This window comes from Bubalus bubalis, chromosome 7 (genome assembly GCF_019923935.1).
Source record: "Bubalus bubalis isolate 160015118507 breed Murrah chromosome 7, NDDB_SH_1, whole genome shotgun sequence".
NCBI lineage: Eukaryota > Metazoa > Chordata > Mammalia > Artiodactyla > Bovidae > Bubalus > Bubalus bubalis.
This window is the reverse complement of record NC_059163.1, coordinates 20,061,789-20,086,606: the sequence shown is the minus strand read 5'-3', so window position 1 is coordinate 20,086,606 and position 24,818 is coordinate 20,061,789. Positions and strand designations below refer to the sequence as shown.

The 24,818-nt window shown below is 46.3% G+C and overlaps 1 protein-coding gene and 1 long non-coding RNA gene across 2 annotated transcripts in view; one reads left to right on the top strand and one right to left on the bottom strand.

Annotated features, from left to right (window-relative positions):
- Window positions 1–9,284: 9,284 nt before the first annotated feature.
- SCD5 (stearoyl-CoA desaturase 5) overlaps window positions 9,285–24,818 on the bottom strand; it is a 177,786-nt gene continuing 162,252 nt past the window's right edge. The window contains exons 4-5 of the mRNA XM_025289812.3: window positions 17,054–17,286; window positions 9,285–10,791 (exon numbers count right to left, since the gene is read on the bottom strand). Of these exons, the coding sequence (XP_025145597.1) occupies window positions 10,601–10,791; window positions 17,054–17,286 (424 nt within the window). The 3' untranslated portion in view covers window positions 9,285–10,600. The remainder of the gene's footprint in view (window positions 10,792–17,053; window positions 17,287–24,818) is intronic.
- On the top strand, window positions 19,367–23,926 carry LOC112586151. Its single transcript, XR_003110532.2, has 2 exons — window positions 19,367–19,498; window positions 23,683–23,926. It is a non-coding gene; the product is annotated as an uncharacterized LOC112586151 (long non-coding RNA).

Below are 24,818 nucleotides of genomic sequence, written 5' to 3'. Positions count from 1 at the left end.
ACTAAATAGTTTCTTTCTGCATTGCATTGCATGGCGTGGCATTGCATCCATCCATTCATTCATCCAGTCATTCAGTAACATTTATGGAACTCCTCCCACCTCAGGCCCTGTTCTGCCTTCTGGGAAAACACTGGTGATTAAGTCTGGCATGATCTGCATGGCTCTTAAACAGGAGATGTGAATTCTTTGCCTATTATTTTATAGCCGCAGCTGTAATACATTCAGAAAACTGAGCCAAATGTGGTCAGAATTATGTGGAATTTGGGGAAATACGTTTCTTTCTAATGAAGTCCCCCCCCCCTCTTTTTCTGTCCGTTGTTTTTTGAAAGGTGGTGTGCTAAGCAAAATTTCAGTAATCTGAGGTGTCATTTGCAGACTGGTTTGCTAAGATTTAGGGCTTCCCAGGTGAAGCCAGTGGTAAAGAACTGGTCTGCCAATGCAGGAGACACAAGACACACGGGTTCCATCCCAGGGTCAGGAAGATCCATCCCCTGGAGAAGGGAACAGCAACCCACTTTAGTATTCTTGCCTATAGAATCCCGTGGGCAGAGGAGCCTGGTGGGTCACAGTCCACAGACTTGCAAAGAGTTGGACACAACTAAAGCGACTTAACATGTAGCATGCACATCGCTAAGGTTCTATGGTACCACTTGTGGTCTGTCATACCTGATGCTCTTCCCTTTGACTTTCTTTCTAACGCAAAAGAAATTTTAGAAATGCACTACCATCATTGGCCTAGAACTTGTAATAAAGGATATTCTTTTCAAGTAGAAATAACCCTTCAGTACTATATACCCACAAGCCAGGAACATTCTCCTATTTAGAGCTGAAAAGACAAGCGAAATGGGAGTAGCAAAAAAATGGATACATATGCATACTTTCAAAGAGTAATTATATTTTTACACCTCCTCAAGCTGTCCTATTTTCTCTCTCTCTCTCTGATGTGGCAGTGTTCAAGTTAAAGCAAATGGGAAAACAACAGACTAACTGTTACAACAGAAGACATTGTAAAAATCAGATTAACCAAGACAAGTTGGTTGGAAGGTTTAAAGGATCTCTGAGCAGCCCGATTCTAACATGGAGTGGGGAGCTTTGGCAGCCAAATCCCCATGGCATACGATGGGTGGTGACCTTATTCTGAAGCATGTTATTGTTTCCAAGTGTTATAAAGCTGCAGTTTCCTGGACACAGCAATGCTCATTTTAAGGGCATCTCTTTGATGGGAACTTCAAACAATTCGAAGAGAAACAAAGACAAAAAACCCCGAGATGGTGCATAAATATCTAGCCATCGCAGCGATGCCTCATGAATATCTCCACCAGCTGTTCACATGGGCTTGGAAAGAGGGTCGGTTTTCTGAGTGATGCTGTCTTTGAGACTTGTCCCTTCTTTCCTTTTTTAGGGATACACAACTAGGATGGCTTCTGGCCACATCTTTTGCTTGGGTAAAGCTGAACCGAGTACTTCCTAAGCTTGCTTGCAATCGATTCCTGTAGTTTCTGGCCTAAGAATGGATGCAGCAATCATTGTTCTATTAATAGCTCTTACATATTATGGATGGAGAAGCAGCGATTTTGCATATTTTTCCTCAGGCGTTTGTCTCCCAGCTGACAATGCAGCCATCCCTGTGTTGTATAAATGTAGGCCAAGGAGTCAAGTAATGTTTAAACAAAACCACATGAAAATGGCATGTCCATTTCAGTGCCTTTAAGTGGATTCAGGCCCCTGGCTTCAAAATGAGCAAGCAGGTGATGGAAAAGGCTCCAAAGTATCCTTGTTTAAAAATCTCCCACATCAAGGCAAAAGCAAGGACTTCACTTTTTAAAAATATATTTGTTTATTTGACTGCACTGGGTCTTAGCTGTGGCACGTGGGATCTAGTTTCAGTATGTGGGATCCAGCTCCCCAAGCAGGGATCAAACCCAGACCCGCTGCACTGGGAATGTGGATTCCTAGCCACTGAACCACCAGGGAAGTCCCAAGGTCTTCACGTTTAGAATAGTGCTTTGAAACCATCCAGGCCAAAGTATACATTGGGCTACCCTGGTGGCTTAGACAGTAAAGAATCTGCCTGCAATGCGGGAGAGCCGTGTTTGATTCCCTGAATCGGGAAGACCCTTTGGAGAAGGAAATGGCAACCCACTCCAGTATTCTTGCTTGGAGAATCCCACGGACAGAGGAGCCTGGTGGGCTATATAGTCCAAGGCATCCCAAAGAGTCAGACAGGACTGAGCAACTAAAACTAAAGACAAAGTATCCACTTGGAGATCATTTTTCCCATCTCACCTCAGTTGAATATATTGTAACAAGGTGACTCTCAGAATTCTGATCCTGTGTGTTACAAATGGCTCCCTCTAGCAGGAGGTGAAGAGAACAGTGCAAACAGCTGAGCTCGTGGCTTGGCGCACCTGGAACAAACACTCTATGACGTCAGGAGCGCTTAAGTGCCTTTTAGTCCACAGAAGGGATTTGAGGGAGCCCCTCTGGCTCTCAAGGAGCTGTGTGTGCGTTCAATGGACGGTTCCTCCGGGGCCAGGAAGGAGCTGAAGTGGGTCTTCCCATCCTCCCCGTCAGGCGTGAGAAGCCTGCTTACTGGAACCAGAACGTCATCACCCACATTGCTCATTCACTCTTGCTTTGAGACCCTGGATATCCCAGTGAGCAGCCCAGGTCATCTCCCACCAGTGATCACAAGGACCACACCGTGGGCCTGGTGTGGGCACCCACCCTCACGTCGTCACACTGAGAAGGCTGGGACGTGGGGCCCCGTGCTGCAGTGGTGCCATGCTTGCTCCTGGACACACCTCTCCTCGAGCAACAAAATACGAAGAAACTGTATGGGACTAAAAATAACTGCGTGCATGCATAGTTGGGGCAATTTTGGCAAAGAGACCAAAAAACCTAACTGCTACCTTTGAGGAGCTTGGAGCAAAAACAGAGTGTCAGGAGCAAAAGCAAGTTATGGCACATGCCCCCTGCACGCTGCATCACCCGAGGGGTAGGCAAACCACCTAAGCCACTCCTCCGCCAGACCCCTGGGCACATCCCTACCTTCACCCCATATAAGGAACAAGCTAGCCCCTCCTAGCGGGGAACGAGCAAGTCAGGGAACCTGTTGTTTGTTCTCCCAATCTTCCACTGCCCCCCCCCTCCGCCACACACACACACACACTCATACCGCAGCAGGGCCCCCAGTAAAGCCTTGCCTGAATTTCTTATCTGGCCTCTAGTCAATTTCCATTGATTAGGGAAGGTGAAGAACCCTGGTCCCAGGAGAGGAGTGCTGTCCACACGCAGCTCCTCTCTTTCCACAGGCTGTGAGCACAGGCTTAAGTGAAATATGGTGTTAAAAACACAACTACACCCCATCCAGTGGGAACCGGTGGGTTTGGCCATGGCCCGCACGGTGGGGGGGTGGGGACGGAGGGGTGGTGCCCAGCAGTTGGCGCTTCTATTAGAAAAGCAACTTGGGAGATTTCTTTCAGTGAGGGGAAGGGAGGAAAGGGGGGTGGAGAGGGGATGCCCGAGGTAGTGCACCCGAGTTGCAGGGATCTGGACAGATGGTCGCAGGCAGAGTCTCTTTCCGCCCGTAACTGTGGTTCAGGAAGGGCCCTTCCTGGTCCGACTGGCCCTGTGAGGAAGGGCACGTTGTGGGGCCAAAGCCTGCACAGGCCAGCCGGCTCTGGTGCTGTCCACCGCTCTTTTCATTTTGAATCCCGTGAGGAGGCAGGAGGCAGCTGGCTGATCCTCCACGTGGGGAGTCAGAGGTGGTGTGGTGGGGGTGGGGGATGGAAGTGGGGGTGAGAGGTGGAGGGTGGGGGAAGGGGGAGGAGAAGAAAAAGGCTGCGGTCCTGGAGCCCACAGGAAGCTGCTCACTGGCTTTGTGTCTCATGGGCATTCCTGAGTGAGCACGTGCCTTCCTCCTGTGATGGTGCAAACTTAGAACCAGGAACATTCAGGGGGCGGTGGAGAGTCGGGGATGGGGAGGTGGCCGCCACAGCTCCCCAGGGAGAGCAAGAGGATTTCCCCCCAACCCGCAACATCGAGGAAGGGTAAAGACAGGTCTGTGGGGCTCATACTCTGACCTAAAAATGGGGAAATTTTAAAAAGGATTATAAAGTTTCTTTCTTCCTTCCCTGTTTTTCACATGAGCAGCCACAGAGAACACAACTGGCTTTCAGTCTCCTTTGTAATTGGGGACAGGATTGAAATGGATAAATGAACCTCCCAGGTAATCCCCAAGCTCATTCTTTTCCATTAGCGTCAACCTCTCCCCTGCACAAATCTATCCCAGCTCCTGATGAGGAGAAAAATGAGCTACAGAAGCATAAAGGACATTGCAAGCCAGACCTGTCCTCTGATGGGAGTGTGAAGGCTCAGGAAGGAATGCAGAGGTGCAGAGGGAACCGCTTAGGGCTGGAGAGAGCCAGCCTGTGGGGCCTTCTGTCTGCAGAGAGGACAGACTCACAGAACTGGACAGGATAACCCATGGATAACCCAATCCCCCAATCCAGTTGGTTCCTATACAGTGGAGGGAGCAGGGTGGACACGGAAGTGCTGAGAGGTTAGAATTGCAGGGAAAGAAAAACTTTTCTTTTACCCTCTTACTGTCAGGGCAGAGTTAGGTTGACATAAGACGGATTGCAGTGCTGGAGAAGACTCTTGAGAGTCCCTTGGACAGCAAGGAGGTCACACCAGTCAATCCTAAAGGAAATCGACCCTGAATGTTCATTGGAAGGACTGACGCGGAAGCTGAAGCTCCAGTACTTTAGCCATGTGATGCAAAGGGCCAACTCATTGGAAAAGACCCTGATCCTGAGAAAGATTGAGGGCAAGAGGAGATGGGGCGACAGAGGATGAGATATTTGGATGGCATCTTCATGGACATGAACCGATGGACATGAATTTGAGCAAACTCTGGGAGATCGTGGAGAAAGATTCTGGTGTGCAGCAGTTGGTGTGTGTGTGCTCCGTAGTGTTTGACCACCAGGTTACTCTGTCCAAGGGATTTTCCAGGCAAGAATACTGGAATGGGTTGCCATTTCTTTCTCTAGGGGATATTCCTAACCCAGGAATCGAAGCTGTGTCTCTTGTGTCTCCTGCATCGGCAGGCAGATTCTTTACCAACTGTGCCACCTGGCCATGCCATGTGCGGCAATCCTTGGGGTTGCACAGAGTCAGACACGACTTGAGCAACTGAACAAAAACAAAGATGGATTCGCAGGAGAAAAGTATACAGCTTTTTATTGTTACATGGACTCGGGAGCTTTCACAGAAAAAATGAAGACCCCCCCCCAACCACATTCTAAATGGATAAATAACAAGGTCCGACTGTATAGCACAGGGAGCTATATCCAATCACCTGGGATAGACATGATGGAAAAGATATTTAAAAAAGAACGTATATGTGTGTGGCTGTCACTATACTGTACAATGGAGATCCGCACATTGTAAATCAACTATACTTCCATAAATAAATTTAAAACAAGACCCCCAAAATGGTTGGGTCTAAGTGGTCATATACCAGGTTGAACTAATTTCCCTGGTGGCTCAGATGGTAAAGAAGTCGCCTGTAATGCAGGAGACCTGGGTTCGATCCCTGGGTTGTGAAGATACCTTGGAGGAGGGCATGGCAACCCACTCCAGTATTCTTGCCTGGAAAATCCCCATGGACAGAGGAGCCTGGCAGGCTACGGTCCATGGGGTTACAAAGAGTCAGACACAACTGAGCGACTCAGCACAGCACTAGGTTGAACAGGGAGTAGTAACTGTGAAAAGGTAACTAAAATATATGGGGCTGCTCAAGGAAGATAAGGGCTATTTGAACAAGGTTTGTCTGTACTGATTTCTCTTGGCACCTTCTCCCTGTCTGTGGAGATAAGAACGTTTCTTTCCTCTTGGTACAGAGAGGACGTCTTGCACACTGGAGTTTTGTCTTCTGCTTTTAGGAAGGAAAAAGGAAGTCAGGGCGCCTTCTTGCATTTGCTGTTTTTAAAGTATCTCTAACTCAAAACAATCTTATGTCAAACTAGCTTGTTTGGGCATATTCTAGTAGCTTTTACCATCCAGCTGCTGCTGCAGCTAAGTCGTTTCAGTCATGTCTGACTCTGTGCGACCCCATAGACGGCAGCCCACCAGGCTCCCCCGTCCCTGTGATTCTCCAGGCAAGAACACTGGAGTGGGTTGCCATTTCCTTCTCCAATGCATGAAAGTGAAAACTGAAAGTGAAGTCGCTCAGTCGTGTCCGACTCCTTGCGACCCCATGGACTGCAGCCCACCAGGCCCCTCCATCCATGGGATTCTCCAGGCAAGAGTACTGGAGTGGGGTGCCATTGCCTTCTCCATAGTTAGTAGCAAAACAAGAACTGGAAGTTGGTCCTCCTCACTTCTGGTCTGTGGTTATTTGCACATCTCAGTTTCCTCCTCACTACCCAGGGTGACTGTTTCCTTGGTGGTCTAGGAAGCACCAGGCCCTATTCTCGAGGCCTCTGGGTTTTCTCTGATACATAGTATCACTCTTATTTTGTGGCTGAGGACTCAGGTTCAGAGCGGCTCTGTGGATTAGTGAATGGCAACTTCATGTTTGTGTGTGCTAAGTTGCTTCAGTCATGCCCGACTCTTCCTGACAGAGTTAATAACACTGTATCCAACCAGTCCATCCTAAAGGAAATCAGTCCTGAATATTCATTGGAAGGACTGATACTGAAGCTGAAACTCCAATACTTTGGCCACCTGATGGAAAGAGCTGACTCCTTTGAAAAGACCCTGAGGCTGGGAAAGATTGAAGGCGGGAGGAGAAAGGGATGATGGAGGATGAGATGGTTGGATGGCATCACCGACTCAACGGACATCGGTTTGGGTAAACTCCGGGAGTAGGTGATGGACAGGGAGGCCTGGCATGCTGGAGTCCATGGGGGTCACAAAGAGTCGGACACGACTGAGCAACTGAACTGACTGATTGTATATTTGAAAGTTTGTAAGAGGGGAGATCTTTAAAATTCTCATCACAAGAAATAAATTATTTAACTATGTGTGGTAATGGTTGTTAACTAGACTTACTATGGTGGTCATTCTGCAGTACATAAAAATATCAAATCACAGTGTTCTACACCTGAAACTAATATAATGTTATATGTCAGTTTCATTTCAGTTGGGGAAAAAAAGTGAATTCAAGCTCAGGTTTCTGAAAGTGAAAGTCTTAGTCACTCAGTTGTGTCTGACTCTTTGCAACTCCATGGCTTGTAGTCTGCTGGGCTCCTCTTTCCATGGAATTCTCCAGCAAGAATACAGGAGTGGGTTGTCATTTCCTTCTCCAGGGGATCTTCCCGACCCAAGGATCGAACCTGGGTCTCCTGCATTACAGGCAGATTCTTTACCCTCTAAGCCACTAGGGAATCCCACTTTCTGGTCTCTGAGTCCAGTGTTATTTCTACTACTCTACTAAGCTGGAGTCTTTGGCAGTACTTTCTTTTATTATTTTTCATGGGTTATACTTATTTTTACTGCTTCACTATATGTTGGGAATAAATGAGACACATACACTTTTTTATTTTTACTGAGAACATTCTTTCCTTTTGGCCTCAGCAGTTCTTGGTGGGGGACAGGGGAGGGGAGAAGGGGAGGGTGGGATGAATTGGGAGAGTCGAACTGACAGATATACACTGCTGCTGCTGCTGCTGCTAAGTCACTTCAGTCGTGTCCGACTCTGTGTGACCCCATAGATGGCAGCCCACCAGGCTCCTCTGTCCCTGGGATTCTTCAGGCAAGAACACTGGAGTGGGTTGCCAATTCCTTCTCTAATATATATACTACCATGTGTAAAGTAGATAGCTAGTGGGAAGCTTCTGTATAGCATGGGGAACTCAGCTTGGTGCTCTATGATGACCAGAAGGGTGGGATGGGGGTAGGTGGGAGGGAGATTTAAGAGGGAGGGGCTATATGTACACATATAACTGATTCACTTCATAGTACAGCAGAAACTAATGCAGTGTTGTAAAGCAATTATCCTCTAATAAAAAAAAATAATAAAATGTGTAATTTGGGGTTGATTAAAAAAGAAAAAAAAAAATTGCAGTCCTTATCTCATTCCTGGGTAAAGATGTGGCACCCAGGACTTCCCCAGGGGTCCAGCAGGTAAGACTTCTCGATTCCAATACAGGGGCTCCGGTTCAATCCCTGGTTGGGAAACTAAGAAAGATCCCACATTCCATGAAGCACAACCAAAATAGATTAAAAAAACAAACAAACAAACAAAAAAAACAAAAACGTGGCACTCAAGTTCAGAGGAGTGTAAATCCAGAGCTTCTGGATTTACTTGGATTAGCTGTGAAACAGCCTCCTTTCATGAGAAGATTACAAAGATTCCAAGTGTAATCTTTCCTATTAATAGACAAGCAAATAAGTTTAGTACTTTGAGGGGTCAAAAGTTCACAGAAATACAGCCAATCAGGGTCATTTTAGTTCAGGTAGATATAGATTCGTCTTGAACTATATCTACACTCTACCAACACTGCATTCAAGGTCTTAGCAACATATCCTTAGGGTACGAAGCAGCTGAACAATGCCTCGTTAGAGTCCTTAGGAATGAAATCCAGTCTGGCCCCCACCGAGGGCTGGCCTCCCACTCAACTGCAGGCAGGCTAGGACGTTGACAGCTGATGGCCAGGGCACTGCTTTGGGGCAAAAGATGGGCAGAGAGTGAGGGGCATGGCATGGGGCAGAGCTGAGATGCAGGGCTGAAGTGAGAGTTGAGTCCATCTGCCCACCTCGGCAGGGCTGTGGGGAGGAAGGGATGCTTCATGATGTTTTGACGACATGTAGGAGTTGGGTTCCCACGTGTCAGCTCGAAGCAGTACAAGCAGAGGTGCTGGTGAGTGAGAGAGACACCACTGGGGCAGCAGAGGTCCCCAAACTCTGGGATCTAATGCCTGATGACCTGAGGTAGAGCTGATGCAATAAAGTGCACAATAACTGTAATGCATTTGAATCATTCCGAAACCACCCCCCCAAAACACACCCCCCCCCCAAGTCTGTGAAAAAACTGTCTTTCACAAAACCAGTCCCTGGTGCCAAAGGTTGGGGACTGCTGCTCTACAGTCCAAATAAAACCTGCTGATTTTCCCTCTGGTTATGCGTAAGACTGATGGGATAGGAGAGGTCCCGTCTTAGGGGCTGTTGTTAGCCCAGAGCCCGAATCAAATGTGCATTATGTGGTCATCACAAAGCATAAAGCACCCTTGAGGGACATTCAAACTGGGTTTAAGTATCAGGTCAGGAACACCAACGAATTCATAATCATTTATTGTGAATCACTCATAGTTTACACATTATTAATGGCAAAAATAACACCGTTAAACACCTGCTGGATGAAGAACTTTATTATGACAATTCCCTACCGGCGTCACTTCTTTTCAAAAATGTAAATTTAAATCCTACATCTTCCCTATCTTTGCAGCACTATCTTCGAAGTGCTCTGATGCCAAACTATAAGGCTCTCTTTTGCTCTAACATCTAACACAAAGGGCACGCTGTCCCATTAATTCGACATGCTCTTTACAAGGCAACTTAACACACAAATTTTTTTAAAATCCAGAGGCTACATAATGATCACTTTATGTCTTGCTGCAAAATCAATGAAGGCCGCATGCAGGTGAAACATTTGTAGACACTGAGTTCTAGATAACTGTTGGTTATTCAGATCTGATGACCTGGTGTGGAAAATTAATATGCTTATTTAGCAGGAGTAGGTAAAGTACATGCACCAGTGGCTAGGATCAATTAGAATATAAATTAGGTGTCTAAACATTTAAATGAGAGCTTCCTTTGAGCTTCATTTGATGTCTGGCACTTCTGAGTTCTACACCTTAAAATGACAATAGCAAAGAGAACAAAATCAAACACTTAAAACAGGCACTGATTATAGGGTCAGCTGGACGGACAGCTCAGGACACAAAACTTAGCTGAGCAGTGAACAGACCCCTTGAAGCAAAGAAAGCGGAACATTAACAAGCTGGAAACGGGGCAAAAAAATAAGAGAGCCATTTCCTGTATTCTCATTTTTTAACATTTTCAATTTTCTTACTTTAAAACAAGAACACACACACAATAATTACAAAGCAGAAACGTTCTTTCCTTACTGCTTAGACCCTCTCTTTTGTCTTCCACCCTGCCTCTCTGCTCCTTCAGATAGTCTGTTTAAAAATAAGGTTGGGTTTAAAACAGAAAACAAAGGCTCTCCTGAATCACACTGAAAGAATATGAAATTCCTTCATCCTGTCAGGGTTAACATCAGGTACAAGTACAAGCACATGACGATGTATGTTTGAATGACATGTTGTAGCTATAGTGATTAAATCACATGTCCGCGTTCTAGTGTTAAAGCATAGTTACACTGACTTTTAAAAAATTCTTTTCATTGATAGTTTATATCTTGACATTATTTTGAGACCAACGAAAAAAATCCCCAAACTGCGTGGATTCTGTTCTCTCCCCAGCTTGCGCCCCCTCCCACGATCCAATGAACAAGAGAAGTTCATTGTAGAAGTAACAAAGGCCATGAACAGAGGCGTGTTGACAGCGGGTGCAGATGGAGGATCCAGAGTCAGGCGCTTCCGTCTCCAGTCCGGGCTTTCCGGGCTTCGATCATCTGCTTGGTTGCCCGTTTGCGGTCAGTGGCTAGCCCCAGCCAACACATGAAGTCAATGAACCAGGTGGTTGGGTTGAAATTTAAGCCAAATTCACTCGCAGAGTAGTCAAAGGGAAAGGTGTGATGGTAGTTATGGAAACCTTCACCTGGAAGACAAAGTAGGCTTGAAATAACACTATCGGCACCTCTCTGCAGAGCTTTTAAACGCCACGAGATTGCAAGACCCTGTGCTAGTCTCCATGGGGTACAAAAAACTTACAGAAGGTCCCCTATATACAAACCTGCAAAGATGTGTTGTACGCCATCTGTTGTACTGTGCATGCATTTCAAGGTACTGGACTGTAAGATTAGAGATGCTTTATTTTTTGTTTGCTTTTTATGTATGTATTATCTATGTGAAAAGTATTAGAGACCTATTACAGTTCAGTATTATATAGCCAATTGTGTTAGATGCCTACCTAGGCTAACTGCCGGGAGCCGGCGAGAGACATTCCACTCGTGACAAAGGTCATGAGGAAGGGGGCTCGGCATACGCAAAGGCGGGATCGAGCCTCGGGAGTGCCCCCGGATATTCTAGAGCATCTACCCCCCAAAAAAACCAGAGTCTGCCTACTTTATTGCTTTGTGCTCTCACCTCTGACTTTACTGGGGACTGTCCCCCACCACCATCTCGCTCTCTCTGTCAAAGAGTTAACTTACAGCTCCAATTAATAAAGTTCCTGGGCAATTAGGAGTGTTTAAATCCAAACCCCTCAGATGGCTCTCTAACTCGCCTGACAAGTTTACCCGGACACCTACAGCTATGCATACGATTGTTTACAGTCTCCCAGCCTCCAGAGGCACGGGAAGCTTAAGATATTCAAATAGCTTAGAGCCTCTCAGAGAATTAGAAACTGTCAGAATAAAACTAGTAAAAGATTTCATTGATGAGCCAATGTTTGTTGCCAAGTTTTCACATCCCCTGAATTGTATCCTTGAATGTGCATTAATTAATATAGTTGGTATGTAGAAAAAATAAGTAGTGGCCTGGTGTTAGTAACTTTAGACCCTTAAGGTAGTAAATTCTTTCCTTTGTAAACCCATTACACATCCACCCTATAGGAACGTAATCTTATCTTCGGAAGATGGCGCCAAACCTTAAAATAATTACTCTTAGAGAAAATAAGTCTTTGTTGATAAGTGCTTGTCAAGAGTCATAAAATGTTAATAGGCCTCTGGCCAGAAGATGATGTAAATCACCTAAACCATTTGTATACGATAAATCTGCAGGAAAGAAACCCTGGTTTTTGATAAGCATCAAAGACTGCTGACTTTGCATCCCCTATTATCCTCTATGTGTAACTTAGGGTATAAAAGCCCCTGTTGAAAATAAAGCTATGGGCCTTGCTCACCAACGCTTGGTCTCCCCATGTCATTCTTCCCTTTAACTTCTAGCTGAGTGTCCATCTGGAGCGTGGATGTCCTCTGCGACCATTTATTTGCCTGGGCTTCTAAGACCCACTCGAGAAGGTGTCTAAGGTGGGGCACCTTCCGCTATTCGAGAGGGCGCCTGCGGCCTCCGTGGTCAGAGCTAACCTGGTGTCACGGGTTATATTGATTTTCCGCGTAAACCAAGCCACTCAGCTTCTTTTCTCCACTGAATTTTCCTACTGAGCTATCCTCATTCTATTCCTCTTTATTATATCTAATTAACATTTGAATAGGTCGCCTAGCCGTCTCTCCTTCGAAGACCCTGGATCAGCCGGGGCTGGACCCCGGCAGCTAACTTTGTTGGACTTCTGAACAAACCAGACTTCCGAACTTGCTCTCAGAATAGAACATGTTTGTATGTAGGGGACTTACTGTACTTGCCGTCTGCCCTTAGGCAGCATTCACTGAATTGGCTAGACAAACGATTGGAACAGAAAAATAACAATAAAGTTATCAGCATAAAGTCTCAAGATGAATTTTCCCTGTACTGGTGACATGCTCCCATGACTTTAGAGCTGTACTTCAGAAGCTAAACGCCGAATGGCTGATAACAGATCATCATTTTGATGTATGTTCATGAAAGAAAAATAGCCTCTGTCGACTGAAGGGATTAAAGGAAGACTTCTTGGGAAAGCTCGGAAGAGATAAATGATAATCGTTCCCATAAGTAAGTGAATTAAGGAGTTGGATCTTTAAATATCCAAAATCTGCCTATATATTATTCTTCCCTTCGCAGTGAGTGACTTTTCCTCCCTTACTGCCCCTCCCCTGGGGTGTTTTCAGGGAGGAGTCTCACACATTTTTTCATTTTTCTCTAACAGCTGTATTAAGATGTAATTCACCACACAATTCACCCATTTAAAGTATCCAAGTTAATGGCTCTCAGTATATTCGCAGAGTTGTGCAGGCATCCCCACAAGGATCTTTACAACGTTTTCACTACGTAAAAAGAAACCCCACTCCCCAAGGATGGATGGATGTTGAGCCCCATCCATCCCCCCATCCTTCCAGTCCTACTTTCTTCCTCTGTGATGGTTAATTTTGCATGTTAACCTGACTGGCCAAGGGGTGCGCAGATTAACCCTTATTTCTAGGTGTCTGTGAAGGTGTTTCTGGATGAGATTAGCATTTGAAGCAGTGGAGTCAGTAAAGTAGACGGTCCTCCATGTGAGTTGGCATCAGCTGGTCCCTTAAGAAGTCCCTGGAGAAGGAAATGGCAATCCACTCCAGTATTATTGCCTGGAAAATCCCATGGCAGAGGAGCTTGGTAGGCTATAGTCCATGGTGTAGCAAAAAGTCGGACACGACTGAGCGAATTCACTTTTTTTCAGTCCCTTAAGGGCCTGGAGGAGGAATTGCCCCCTGTTTTCCAGACACACTGATTGAATGTCTATTTCATCTTCTCCTACCCTCAGACTGGGATCTGCATCATCAGCTCCCCTAGTTCTCAGGCCTTTGTACTCAGATTTAATTATACCACTGGCTTTCCAGGGTCTCCCGCATGCAGATGGCAGATGGTGGGACTCAGCCTCCGTAATCTCACCAGCCAGTTCCTCATCATAAATCTCTCCTCCTTCCCCTGCCCTGTTCCCGTAAATACACACAGAAACAGAATACATCTATCTACCTTTATATAGATTTAGAAATCCTACTGTTTCTATATGGATATACATTGGGTTGGCCAAAAAGTTCAGTCAGGTTTCCGTATGATCTTACAGAATATACCCAATATATAGGTAGAGAGAGACTTATTATAAGCAATATTTTATATATATATATATATAATTGCATATATATATATTCCAGTATCCTTGCCTGAGAAATTCCACAGACAGAGGAGCTAAGAGTTGGAGACAATTTAGCAACTAAACTACCATGTGTGTGTGTGTGTGTGTGTGTGTATGTGTATATATATATATATAAAATCTCTGACTCTTTGTGACCCCAGGACCATAGCCCGCCAGGCTCCTCTGTCCATGGGATTTCCCAGGCAAGGATACTGGAGTGGTTTGCCATTTTCTTCTCATACACACACACACACACACACACACACACACACACACATACTGTCACAAAGAGTCGGACTTGACTGAGCAACTTTCACGTTCACTTTTCTGGAGAACCTTTACTAATACAGTCTCCAGAGATTGGCTTATTCTGAACATTTTATGTAAATGAAATCAAATAATATGCAGTCTTTTGCAACTAGCTTCTTTCACTCAGTATACTGTTTTCAAGGTTGTAGCACGTATCAGTACTTCATCTGTTTTTATTGCTGAAGAGTATTCCATGGTATGGGATATATATACCACATTGCATTCATCCATTCATCAGGTGAGTGACATCTGGTGTATTTCTACTTTATAGCTATTATGAATAATGCTGCTATGAACACTCATATACAAGTTTTTATGCAGACATACACTGTCTTTTCTCTACGGTATAAATCTAGCAGTGGAGTTGCTGTATCCTATAGTAACTATTTTTAACCATTTGAGGAACCACCAGATTCCTCCTTTACTTCTTAAGTGGTTACTGGTCATCATACAGTTCTTCTATTGACCACATTTGGAAGATTCTGCTGTACGATGAGTCCATCAGATGGATCAGTCTGTGGTCTGCGATTTTCTTTTTAATTTAGGTTTTTTCAATCCTGCCCCTCCACCCTCATCATTCTTGGACTAGAATTCTAGAGTTTCCCCCTATTTTTCAGAAACAGGCACTGTTCAAAGAACTGTGAACATATTCCCCGGTCTCCCATATGGCTGATGTAATAAGAGTCTTCTAATGACCTTTATCAGGAAAGCTGACTGAGAGTTCAGTGTAGACCTTGAGAGCCTTCAAGCCAACACCCAGTTTTTCAGGACCTGTGTCATAGCCACATTCCTTGGTTTCCTGGCCCACATCCCCTACGGAAGGTGGTAACAGATGCATGGTGCCCACTCTTGTCCACTCTCAGAGTCACCACTGGATGTGGCTTCCCTCACCACAATTCTTATTAAAGACAAAGAGTGAGATGAAGAGAAAACAAGAGGAGAGATCAGGAAGCTCACACTTTTCTCTCTGCTTATCAAGTTATTCCCAAAGCTAAATCTGGTGTTTATTCAACTTACATTGCTCTTGTCAACACAAGATCCCTAGGGTCTGAATGGGTGACCCTTACACCATGATGGCAGAAATTCATTGTAGAGTGATGCAGAGACTGTTTATACTTAACAGCAGGAAACTTCCTTCCTGGGTTTGGTCTCGAGCTCAAGCTCAGCTTATACAGAAGCCCAAGATGCTTCTATCAAGACATAGCTGTGAGGCAATGGCAACCCACTCCAGTACTCTTGCCTGGAAAATCCCATGGACGGAGGGGCCTGGTAGGCTGCAGTCCATGGGGTCGCTAGGAGTCGGATACGACTGAGAGACTTCACTTTCAGTTTTCACTTTCATGCATTGGAGAAGGAAATGGCAACCCACTCCAGTGTTCTTGCCTGGAGAATCCCAGGGACGGGGAGCCTGGTGGGCTGCCGTCTATGGGGTCGCACAGAGTCGGACACAACTGAAGCGACTTAGCAGCAGCAGCAGCAGTCGCTCAATCATGTCCAACTCTTTGCAACCCCATGGTCTGCAGCCCACTTGGCTCCTCTGTCCATGGGGATTCTCCAGGCAAGAATATTGGAGTGGTTTGCCATGCCCTCTTCCAGAGGATCTTCCCAACCCAGGGACTGAACCCAGATCTCCTTCATTGCAGGCGGATCCTTTACAAACTGAGCCACCAGAGAAGCCCAAGAATGCTAGAGTGGGTAGCCTACCCCTTCTCCAGGGGATCTCCCCAGTCCAGGAATCGAACCTGGGTCTCCTGCATTGCAGGCGGATTCTTTACCAGCTGAGCTACCAGGGAGGTTCTGATAACATTTATTAATCACTTATTGTGTGCCAATCACAGGGCTGAATTCTTCAAAGGGTTTTAATGCTTATAATCTTCACATCACTCAGCTAGCTGCTACGATTAACCCTACTTTAAAATGAGGATGGAAGTGCACAGAAGGGACCAGTTACTTGCCTAAGACCATTAGGCTAGTAAGGAAAACAGCATCCCTGAAGGCTTGTTTCCTGCTAAGCACTGCTGCAAACATTAGGTAACCTAACCCTCTGGTGACCCCGGGCGAAGGTCAACGCTACTCTTATCCCCACTTTACAGATGAGAACCCAAGGTGGGGAGGAGCCAGATAATTTGCCCAGAGATTGAGCAGAGGAACCAAGCCTCAACTAAGCCTGTCAGACTGACTCTTAACCATTCTGCGGTCCCATGAGATTGTCAAGGTCCCGTTTCTCTCCATCCCTCTGTTTGAGGGCCTTTTTAAATGGTCAGCCAAGTGTTGGACAGCTGAGGCTAAGAGTGGTCAGGCAGTTTGAGAGTGACATCAACTGCTACTCCTCCTTTAGTAGGGAAATGGCTAGCGTAAAAATAAATAGCTGCTAATTACTGATTACCTACTATGTGCCAGGCACCATACTAAGCAGATGATATATAGTATCTTATTTAATTCTTGTAACACCCTTGAAAGTGTGAGTCCCTCAGTCGGATCTGACTCTTTGCGACCCCATGCACTGTAGCCCCCCCAAGCTCCTCTGTCTACGGGGATTCTCTAGGCAAGAACACTGGAGTGGGTTGCTATTTCCTTCCTTCTCCAGGACATCTTCCCAACCCAGGGATCAAACCCGTAACACCCTTATGAAGCAGGTATTCCTGTTTCCATTTCACAAATAATAAAGCTGTAAACCAGAGAGTAAGAGGCTTGTCCACGAGCCAGGATTCTAATGCCAAAGCCCAAGTTCATTCCAGTCCTCTCCACTCCCTTGCCTCCCTTTCCACGTGCCACAAACCCCCCAAGAAGCCAAGAAGGTCTGAACACCCACTGTCCCCAGGGGTTCCCACCCGACACTCACCAATGGCACCCAGGGTGACGAGTGGGTTCTGCCGAGGACTGATGTGCTTGTCATAGGGCCGGTTTCCGTACATGTGGGCGACGCTGTTGACCAGCCAGGTGACGTTGAGTGAGATGGTGTAGCGGAGGATGGAGGCCAGGAAGTAGGAGTTCCACAGGCTCTCTCCCCAGATGTACCAGGGCACCAGCGTGGGGACTACGAAGCACATGAGCACCACGGTGATCTTGTAGTACCTGGAAAGAGGAGGATGTCACGCTGCCACGGGGCACCTGTTAATGGTGGTGGTGGGGGAGTGAGCAAGCTGCAGGGGGAGTCAGGAATGATGCCAGGCTCTTGGAGCCTGTTGTGTGTCTCTGTATGGGGGTCACAAACCCATCCACCTACCAGGGCTAGGCAGGTAACACCAACTTGAGAATTAGGGCAGGCAGAAGTTATAGGAAGTGGTAGGACCTGCTGCAAACTTCAGAATTTCAAGTATTAAACAATCAGTACAGGTGAAACCCAAGCATCTCAGAGCTACGTGTGTCCTACAAGCCACAGTTTGATGGCTTCTATTTCTTTCACCAGTCGGTCAACCCGACAAACAGTTGTTTTTTTTTAACCATAATTTCAAGAAATATCCAATATTCTTTGAATACTTTGCAGGCATGTGAATCTGTTTTAATGTAGCTTGGGAAAAAGGTAAACAACCCTTCCTTAAATGTTCTTGAAAGGTTGTTGAATGAAAAAAAAAACGCCGGGATTCTTGGCCCCCAGAGGAGAATTCAATCTGGGGCCAGAGATGAGGCTTGATCGCTCAGAGCTTTTGTGTAATAAGGTTTTATTAAAGTATAAAGGAGATAGAGAAAGCTTCTGACATAGGCATCAGAAGGCGGCAGAAAGAGTACCCCACTGCTAGTCTTCAGCTGGATGTTATACAGTCACTAGCCGTCTGTTAATGAAAGAAAGGAATGTCTTAAAACTCAGAATGGCACCAGGCCCCTCAGCCATAAGATGCATTTTGGGATAATCTTGGCACCAAATGGTTCATCCTGGGCCATAAAATGATTAACTTGAATCTTGAAGAAGGGCAGATCACTATACAAATAGTTTCGTTTACATAGATTAGGGGAACAATATCTGAATATAACATACTGGTTTGTCAAGTAGGTTCTGAGCCAAGAGGCGGAACCGACTTGAACACAGAGTTTGGGGTAAATGCATAGTACATTAGCATAGCTTAAGATAAACATCTCCATAAGAAAAAGGCATTGGTTAACTCAAGGCTTGAGAATAGTTAACTTCAGGTGAAACCAGGTGTCATTATGGCAACACAGTATTTTAAGAGAAATAGAGAAAAAGAGAAAAAGAGAAAGTCTTTTTAAATTTGTATAGAGAAGGAAAAAATATCGCTAGTTTGTTTCCTCCTGCCGCTTAAGAGAGAGAAAAATGTCTGACACTTGCAGGCTATTTCCTCCTTTAGGAGACCCCTGGCCTTCCTGCCTGTTACCCTCTCACTCTCTGTCCATCCGCAATTACGTTCCAAACCAGCATAAAAATAAACAAATATATGAACAAGCATGGCCACGTATAAAGCAAAGATTAAAAATAAACCATCAATAGTTTGCTTGCTGGACTTGTGTACCCAGCAAGTGTTTCCTGAGCGCCTCCTGTATACCAGGCCCCAAGGGCTAGTGGTACCAAGACAAATTTGACAAGAGTCCCTGCTCCGGTCGTGTGAAACCTTTGGCTGTGTGGCACAGGCTCTTAGCAGGGACATGAAGGGGCTGTGAAATGAAAATGTTCAAAGCTGCCTGTTCCAGAACTTCCCTGGAGGTCCAGTGGTTAAGACTCCACGCTTTCACTGCAGGGGCCACAGGTTCGATCCTTGGTCAAGGAACTAAGATCCCACAGGCTGTGCAGTTTGGCTAAAAAATAAACCAACCCCTGCCCCACTCCAAAACAACAAAACAAAACAAAGCTGCCTGGTCACAGCTGTTTTCTCCTTGGTTTTCCTTCGGCTGACCCAGCTCATGGGAGGCCTCCGTCAAAAGGCGCATGTATGAACCAGGATGGGCGCAGCTTGAGGAAATGAGATGTGGGAGGTGGAAGAAATCTGACCTGAGTCCAGGTCTGACTCTTCACGGAGAACAAGCCTGTCTTTGTTCTTCCAGTCTTTGTGTACACAGTGAGATGGTTCTCCAAACAGAGCGTGAGGCAAGGGCTTGTATGTGGGTAGTTCATTTGGGGAAGTGACCTCGAGTAACAGGAGTGGGCAGCTGGGAAGAGGGAAATGAAATGAGGGAAGAGTCAAGCTGTGGGGTGCCCACTGCTGCGGGACCTCCCTGGGACACATGATAGCTCAGAATTCTCTCTAGGAATGAAAAGGGGACTATTTTCTCGTTGGCTCCAGTTCCTCTTTGGTCAAGGGGTCTACGTGGGATGTCAGCTCTCTCACACTTCCAGGTTTGCTTGGGTCTGAATGGCTGAGTGTAGTCACAGGCATCTCAGGTGGGGGTGGCACAGAAGCCAGGGCAGGAAGTAGGCAGTATGGCTGGGCACGTTGCTGGTGAGTTACACTTGCGTCGCAGGTAGCTGCAGAAGTGAAAAGGTGGGCTGGGAGTGTGAGGTGGGCACAAGAGGTGTCCAACACAAGCAGGAATTACAATACCACATGGGGTTCTTGTGAGGAACAAATACTAATGCCAGCATGGGGAGCTCAGCTCGGGGGTCTGTGATGACCTGGAGGGGTGGGATGGGAGTGAGATGGGAGGGAGGTTCAAGAGGGAGGGGATATATGTGTACACATAGCTGATTCACTTTGCTGTATAGCAGATACCAACACAACATTGTAAGGCAATTATACTCCAATTTAAAAAACACTAATACCTAATGGATGCTATGTGCTTACTATGTGCCGTGGCTATTCTGAGACCCATCCACGTACGGGGTCATTTAATTCTGACAAAAATTTTGGAGGAGGGGACCAGTAGTATCCTCATTTTACAGATGGGAAAATTGAACCTTTTACAGGTTATAGTTGGGTCAAGGTCACAAGGCTAATAAGTAGTAGGACCAAGATTCAAATCCAGGCAGAACCATTTCAGAGACCATCAGGCTATTCTGCTTTGCAAATAAAATCATGTAGGTTTTGCAGATTGCTAACTGCACGTAAGGGTCAGTTCTCACATAATTATCACCGTTTTTATTGGGCAACATATTAATCCATCAGGGTTCCCACGTGGTGCTAGTGGTAAAGAACCCACCTGCCAGTGCAGATAGACATAAGAGAGAGGGGTTCGATCCCTAGGTCAAGAAGATCCCCTGGAGGAGGGCATGGCAGCCCACTCCAGTATTCTTGCCTAGAGAATCCCATGGACAGAGGAGCCTGGCGGGTTGCAGTCCATAGGGTTGTAGAGTTGGATGTGACTGAAGAGATTAGCATGCACATTATCCTATCAGCACCCATTTCGGCATAAGATATGACTGCATTTTAGGGGAAGGAGGGTGCCTGGGAGGTCAGATGAGTGGCTGTAGTTGGAGGGGCAAAGACAACACACAGTGAAGAAGAGACTGCTGTCTGAGCCTGGGCTCCCAGAGTCCGATGCAGAAGGCTTTTGGGGAGATGCTTGAAGCGAGGAAGGCAGGGTGGGCCCGGGGAGAAGCTCACGCACAGTGAGCCTTGGCAGATCCCGTGGAGCCGGGCGACTCTTTTAGAGCTCTTTTCCTGGGGGAAACGTACCGCTGCATCATCCAGCCCCTGGCCTCAGGGTGCCTCCTGAGCTGGGTGAACCTGCGCACAAGGGCAACACCCCAGAAAGGACAGCAGCTGGGTGGGAGCATCCGCCGAAGAGGGGATCTGCAAGAAGCACGCAGGCTGTGGCCAAGGGTCCTGGCAGCTTGTGGAGGGTGTGTGAGGAGGCAGGGGCTCTGACGGGAAGCCCAGAGACGATGGTCTGCAGTGGCTGCTCATCTTGGGTGCCTCTGGGGAGGACAGGAAGCAGCTGAATGTTGTCTGCAGGGCATCCTGCAACTCGGGTGGTTCCTTCCGTCCCTCTACTCTGGGTTACAATCCAGTACCTCTGAAAGGAGCTTCTTGAAGTCCTGTTCTTTTTTATTTTTATTTATTTATTTATTTAATTTTATTTTATTTTTAAACTTTACATAATTGTATTAGTTTTGCCAAATATCAAAATGAATCCACCACAGGTATACATGTGTTCATGCAGTTTCTTCCTTCCTTTCTTTCCCTGCATCAGGGCTTAGTTGCCCCATAGCATGTGGGATCTTTGTCCCCCAACTAGGGATCAAACCCATGTACCCTGCATTGCAAGTCGGGTTGTTAAACCACTGGATCACCAGGCAAGTCCCCCTAGTCCTTTTCTGAGCCACAGTCTGGGACCCTCATTTTGCTCCTGGAAAGGAGACAGAAATCACGTACTGGCGGCTGACTCTGTGCTGGATGCTGGGCTAAGTGTGCCATAGGCTTTCTCTCATTTACTCCTCGCCATGGACTCAGGATGGACACACTCTCCCAATGAGGGTGCTGTGCCGTGGTGCAGAGGGGCTGTGGTTTCCCGGGGAGAAGCTTGGCCCTTGCCATGACTCTCTTGCTTTGCCCCCACACTATGGAATCCACCGTCTCTGGTTCGACTGCAGCCCACAGGCTTTGGCTTCAGTCTAACCATTCTTCCCTCTCGGGGGATTTCTATAGCTCCCTTGCACCAGGCAGGATGCCCCAGGTTACTGTACTTCTCAGAGAGAAAGGATGGTTATAACTTTGGGAAATAATAAATGTTAATGACAATGTTGAGAAACTGGAACCCTTATGCATCACTGATGGGAATGGAAAGTGGTCAAGCTGCTGCTGCTGCAAAAAACAAAAGCTTCTCAAAAGGTTAAATATCAAATTATCATATGATCCAGCCATTCCAAATCTGTGTATCTATTTAGAAGGTTGGAAAGCAGGGACTTGAACAGGCAGTTGAGCACCAGTGTTCATAGAAACAATATTAACAATAGCCACAAGGTGGAAGTAACCCAAGTGTCCATTAGTAGATGAACGGATAAACAAAATGCTGTCCATCCATACTATGGAATACTGTGCAGCCATAAAAAGGAACAAACTTTCGATACAAGTCACAGCATGGATGAAACTTGAAAACATGAAATTAACCAGGCACAGAAGGACAAATATGGTTACGATTCCGCTTATACAAGGACCCTAGAAGAGGCAATTCATAGAGAGAGAAAGTAGAATAGAGGTCACTAGGAATTGGGAAGGAAGAGGAAAGGAAAAGCAATACCTACTGCTATATAGGTATACTTTTTTTTTTTTAAGAGTGATGAAAAAGATTTGAGTATAAACGTGAGGACAGGTAAAAGATTTGAGTATAAGAGTGAGGACAGGTAAAAGATCTGAGTATAAGAGTGAGGACAGGTGAAAGATCTGAATATAAGAGTGAGGACAGGTGAAAGATCTGAGTATAAGAGTGAGGACAGGTGAAAGATCTGAGTATAAGAGTGAGGACAGGTGAAAGATCTGAGTATAAGAGTGAGGACAGGTGAAAGATCTGAATATAAGAGTGAGGACAGGTGAAAGATCTGAGTATAAGAGTGAGGACAGGTGAAAGATCTGAGTATAAGAGTGAGGACAGGTGAAAGATCTGAGTATAAGAGTGAGGACAGGTGAAAGATCTGAGTATAAGAGTGAGGACAGGTACACACTACTTTGCTGTGTGCTAAGTCACTTCAGTCGCGTCTGACTCTTGTGACTCCATGGACTGTAGCCCACCAGGCTCCTCTGTCCATGGGGATTCTATAGGCATGGGAATTCTACTGGAGTGGGTTGCCATGCCCTTCTCCAGGGGATCTTCCAGACCCAGGGATCGAACCTGGGTCTCCTGCGGATTCTTCACCACTAGCGCCACCTGGGAAGCCCACATACAACACTGTGAATGTACTTAATGCTACAGAATGAATGGTTAAAATAATAAATAGTATGTTGTGTATATTTTACCTCAGTAAAAAAAGAGAGTGATGAAGGAACATTTTCCTTGATAACAGAAAGGGCTCAGAGGGAAAGATGGCGTCTCTTTTTTCCATAGTGTCTCCTGACCTGCTCCACCGTCACAACCCTTGCGACGGTGACAGGAAGGAGCATCAGAAAAAAAAGGAGACCGCTTAGGTTGACGGAGCAGAAAGACAGAAAGGCTCTTGAATATGCTGCTGAGCCACCAAACTAACTGACCCTAGAGTGGCTTTATCCCTAAGGTATTACTCTGGGACAAGACAGGTGAGTCAAGAGGTTCTGTGGAGTAGCCAAAAGCCTTCTAGCATAATGTAGTGAACACTATGGTGAGGCATCCAGATTCCTCTTAGGATCAGAGGGCTTCATCTCCCAGGCGATGGCAATGCTGTCTCTGCCCAGTGGAGTCATCTTGCCCTAAGTCACACCTTCTCCCAACAACCCCATCCCATGACTGACCTAACAGGGCAGAAGTCCATTACCCAGGTGGAGTACCACCGCTCCCGCTCACCACGACTCTGAAGAATATACCACCTGTAGGGCTGGCTGAAGCCTCCTTTGAGACCAGTCAAGGCCTAGTTTCTTCCCTTCCTCAATCCTGTTTCTGTCCCTTCTTCCACAGGTGTTGACCACAACAACCCTCCCCAGGAAACTGTCTACAATGTAATATCCATCTCAGAGGCAACTTCGGAGTATCCTGTCTTGCCACAAGGATAGCCCGCTGGGCCTGTGGAGTGAGGCATAGAGTCAGACTCTGCAGAGTCTAGCACAGAGCCCTGCACAGAGCAGGCACTCCTAAATATGTTTACAGGAACGGTTAGTCAACGATGAGTTCTCAGAAAAATAAAAACACTTATGTGACTTCAGCAGGGCTGTTCAGAGTATGACAGATAAGATGCCAAGATTTTCAAAAAAACCCACAAACTGCACAATGAATGTGCAGCCTGCTTTTGGGTTTCTCATTAGATGTTCATCTCTTGGACTGGTGCCAACACAGGATTGTGTATATGAAGTCAACAACTCGATGAAAGACATTTGTGTTCCCTGAGACTCAACCCCCAGCTTCCACCAACAGGTTTCACTGTGAGGCTTCCTATGGAGGAGTCCTTGGGCCTGGAAAAGAAAACAACGGTCTCAAAGGCTCTTGCTGAATCATCTAACTTTGGGGAAAACAAAACTGAACTTTAAGTCCTGCCCTGATGCTCCGGGCCGGTTGCATCTACCTGGGACTTATCACCCCCTGCCCAGAAACCTCCCATCGCCTACATCTGCCCGGGAATTACTGCTCCCTGCCCAGGGGACTTATCACCCCCTGCCCAAAACCTCCCACCCCCTGTTCAACTACAAATGCCATCTCAACTAAAGATTACCCAAAATGCCCCATCCGACTAACGCTTCCCTTATCGCTTCCACAAACCTCCCTTTAAATATGAAGCCTCCCTGATCCCTCTCACGCTCAGCCTGGTTGGTAGGCTGACTGTTGCCCCTCCTTGCCTGAATACAGGTAACCTACCTCCGTTGAGGTCGTCTCTCCTTCTTTTCTGCCTTGGCCCGAACTATATCTTACATCCTACCTCCAGTTTAATGAGTGATATCTGAGCATAAGCTTCTGGGTCATTCTCTGAGCTGCCAAATATGCTACATTTTTGGCAACATTTAAGATTAACAGCCAGTCTAACAGGTTTGGTCTTTTCTTGGAATGTGAGTGACTTCCTCTCTGTCTATCTGTGAACACTCAGATGGGAGTTACCTATAGGA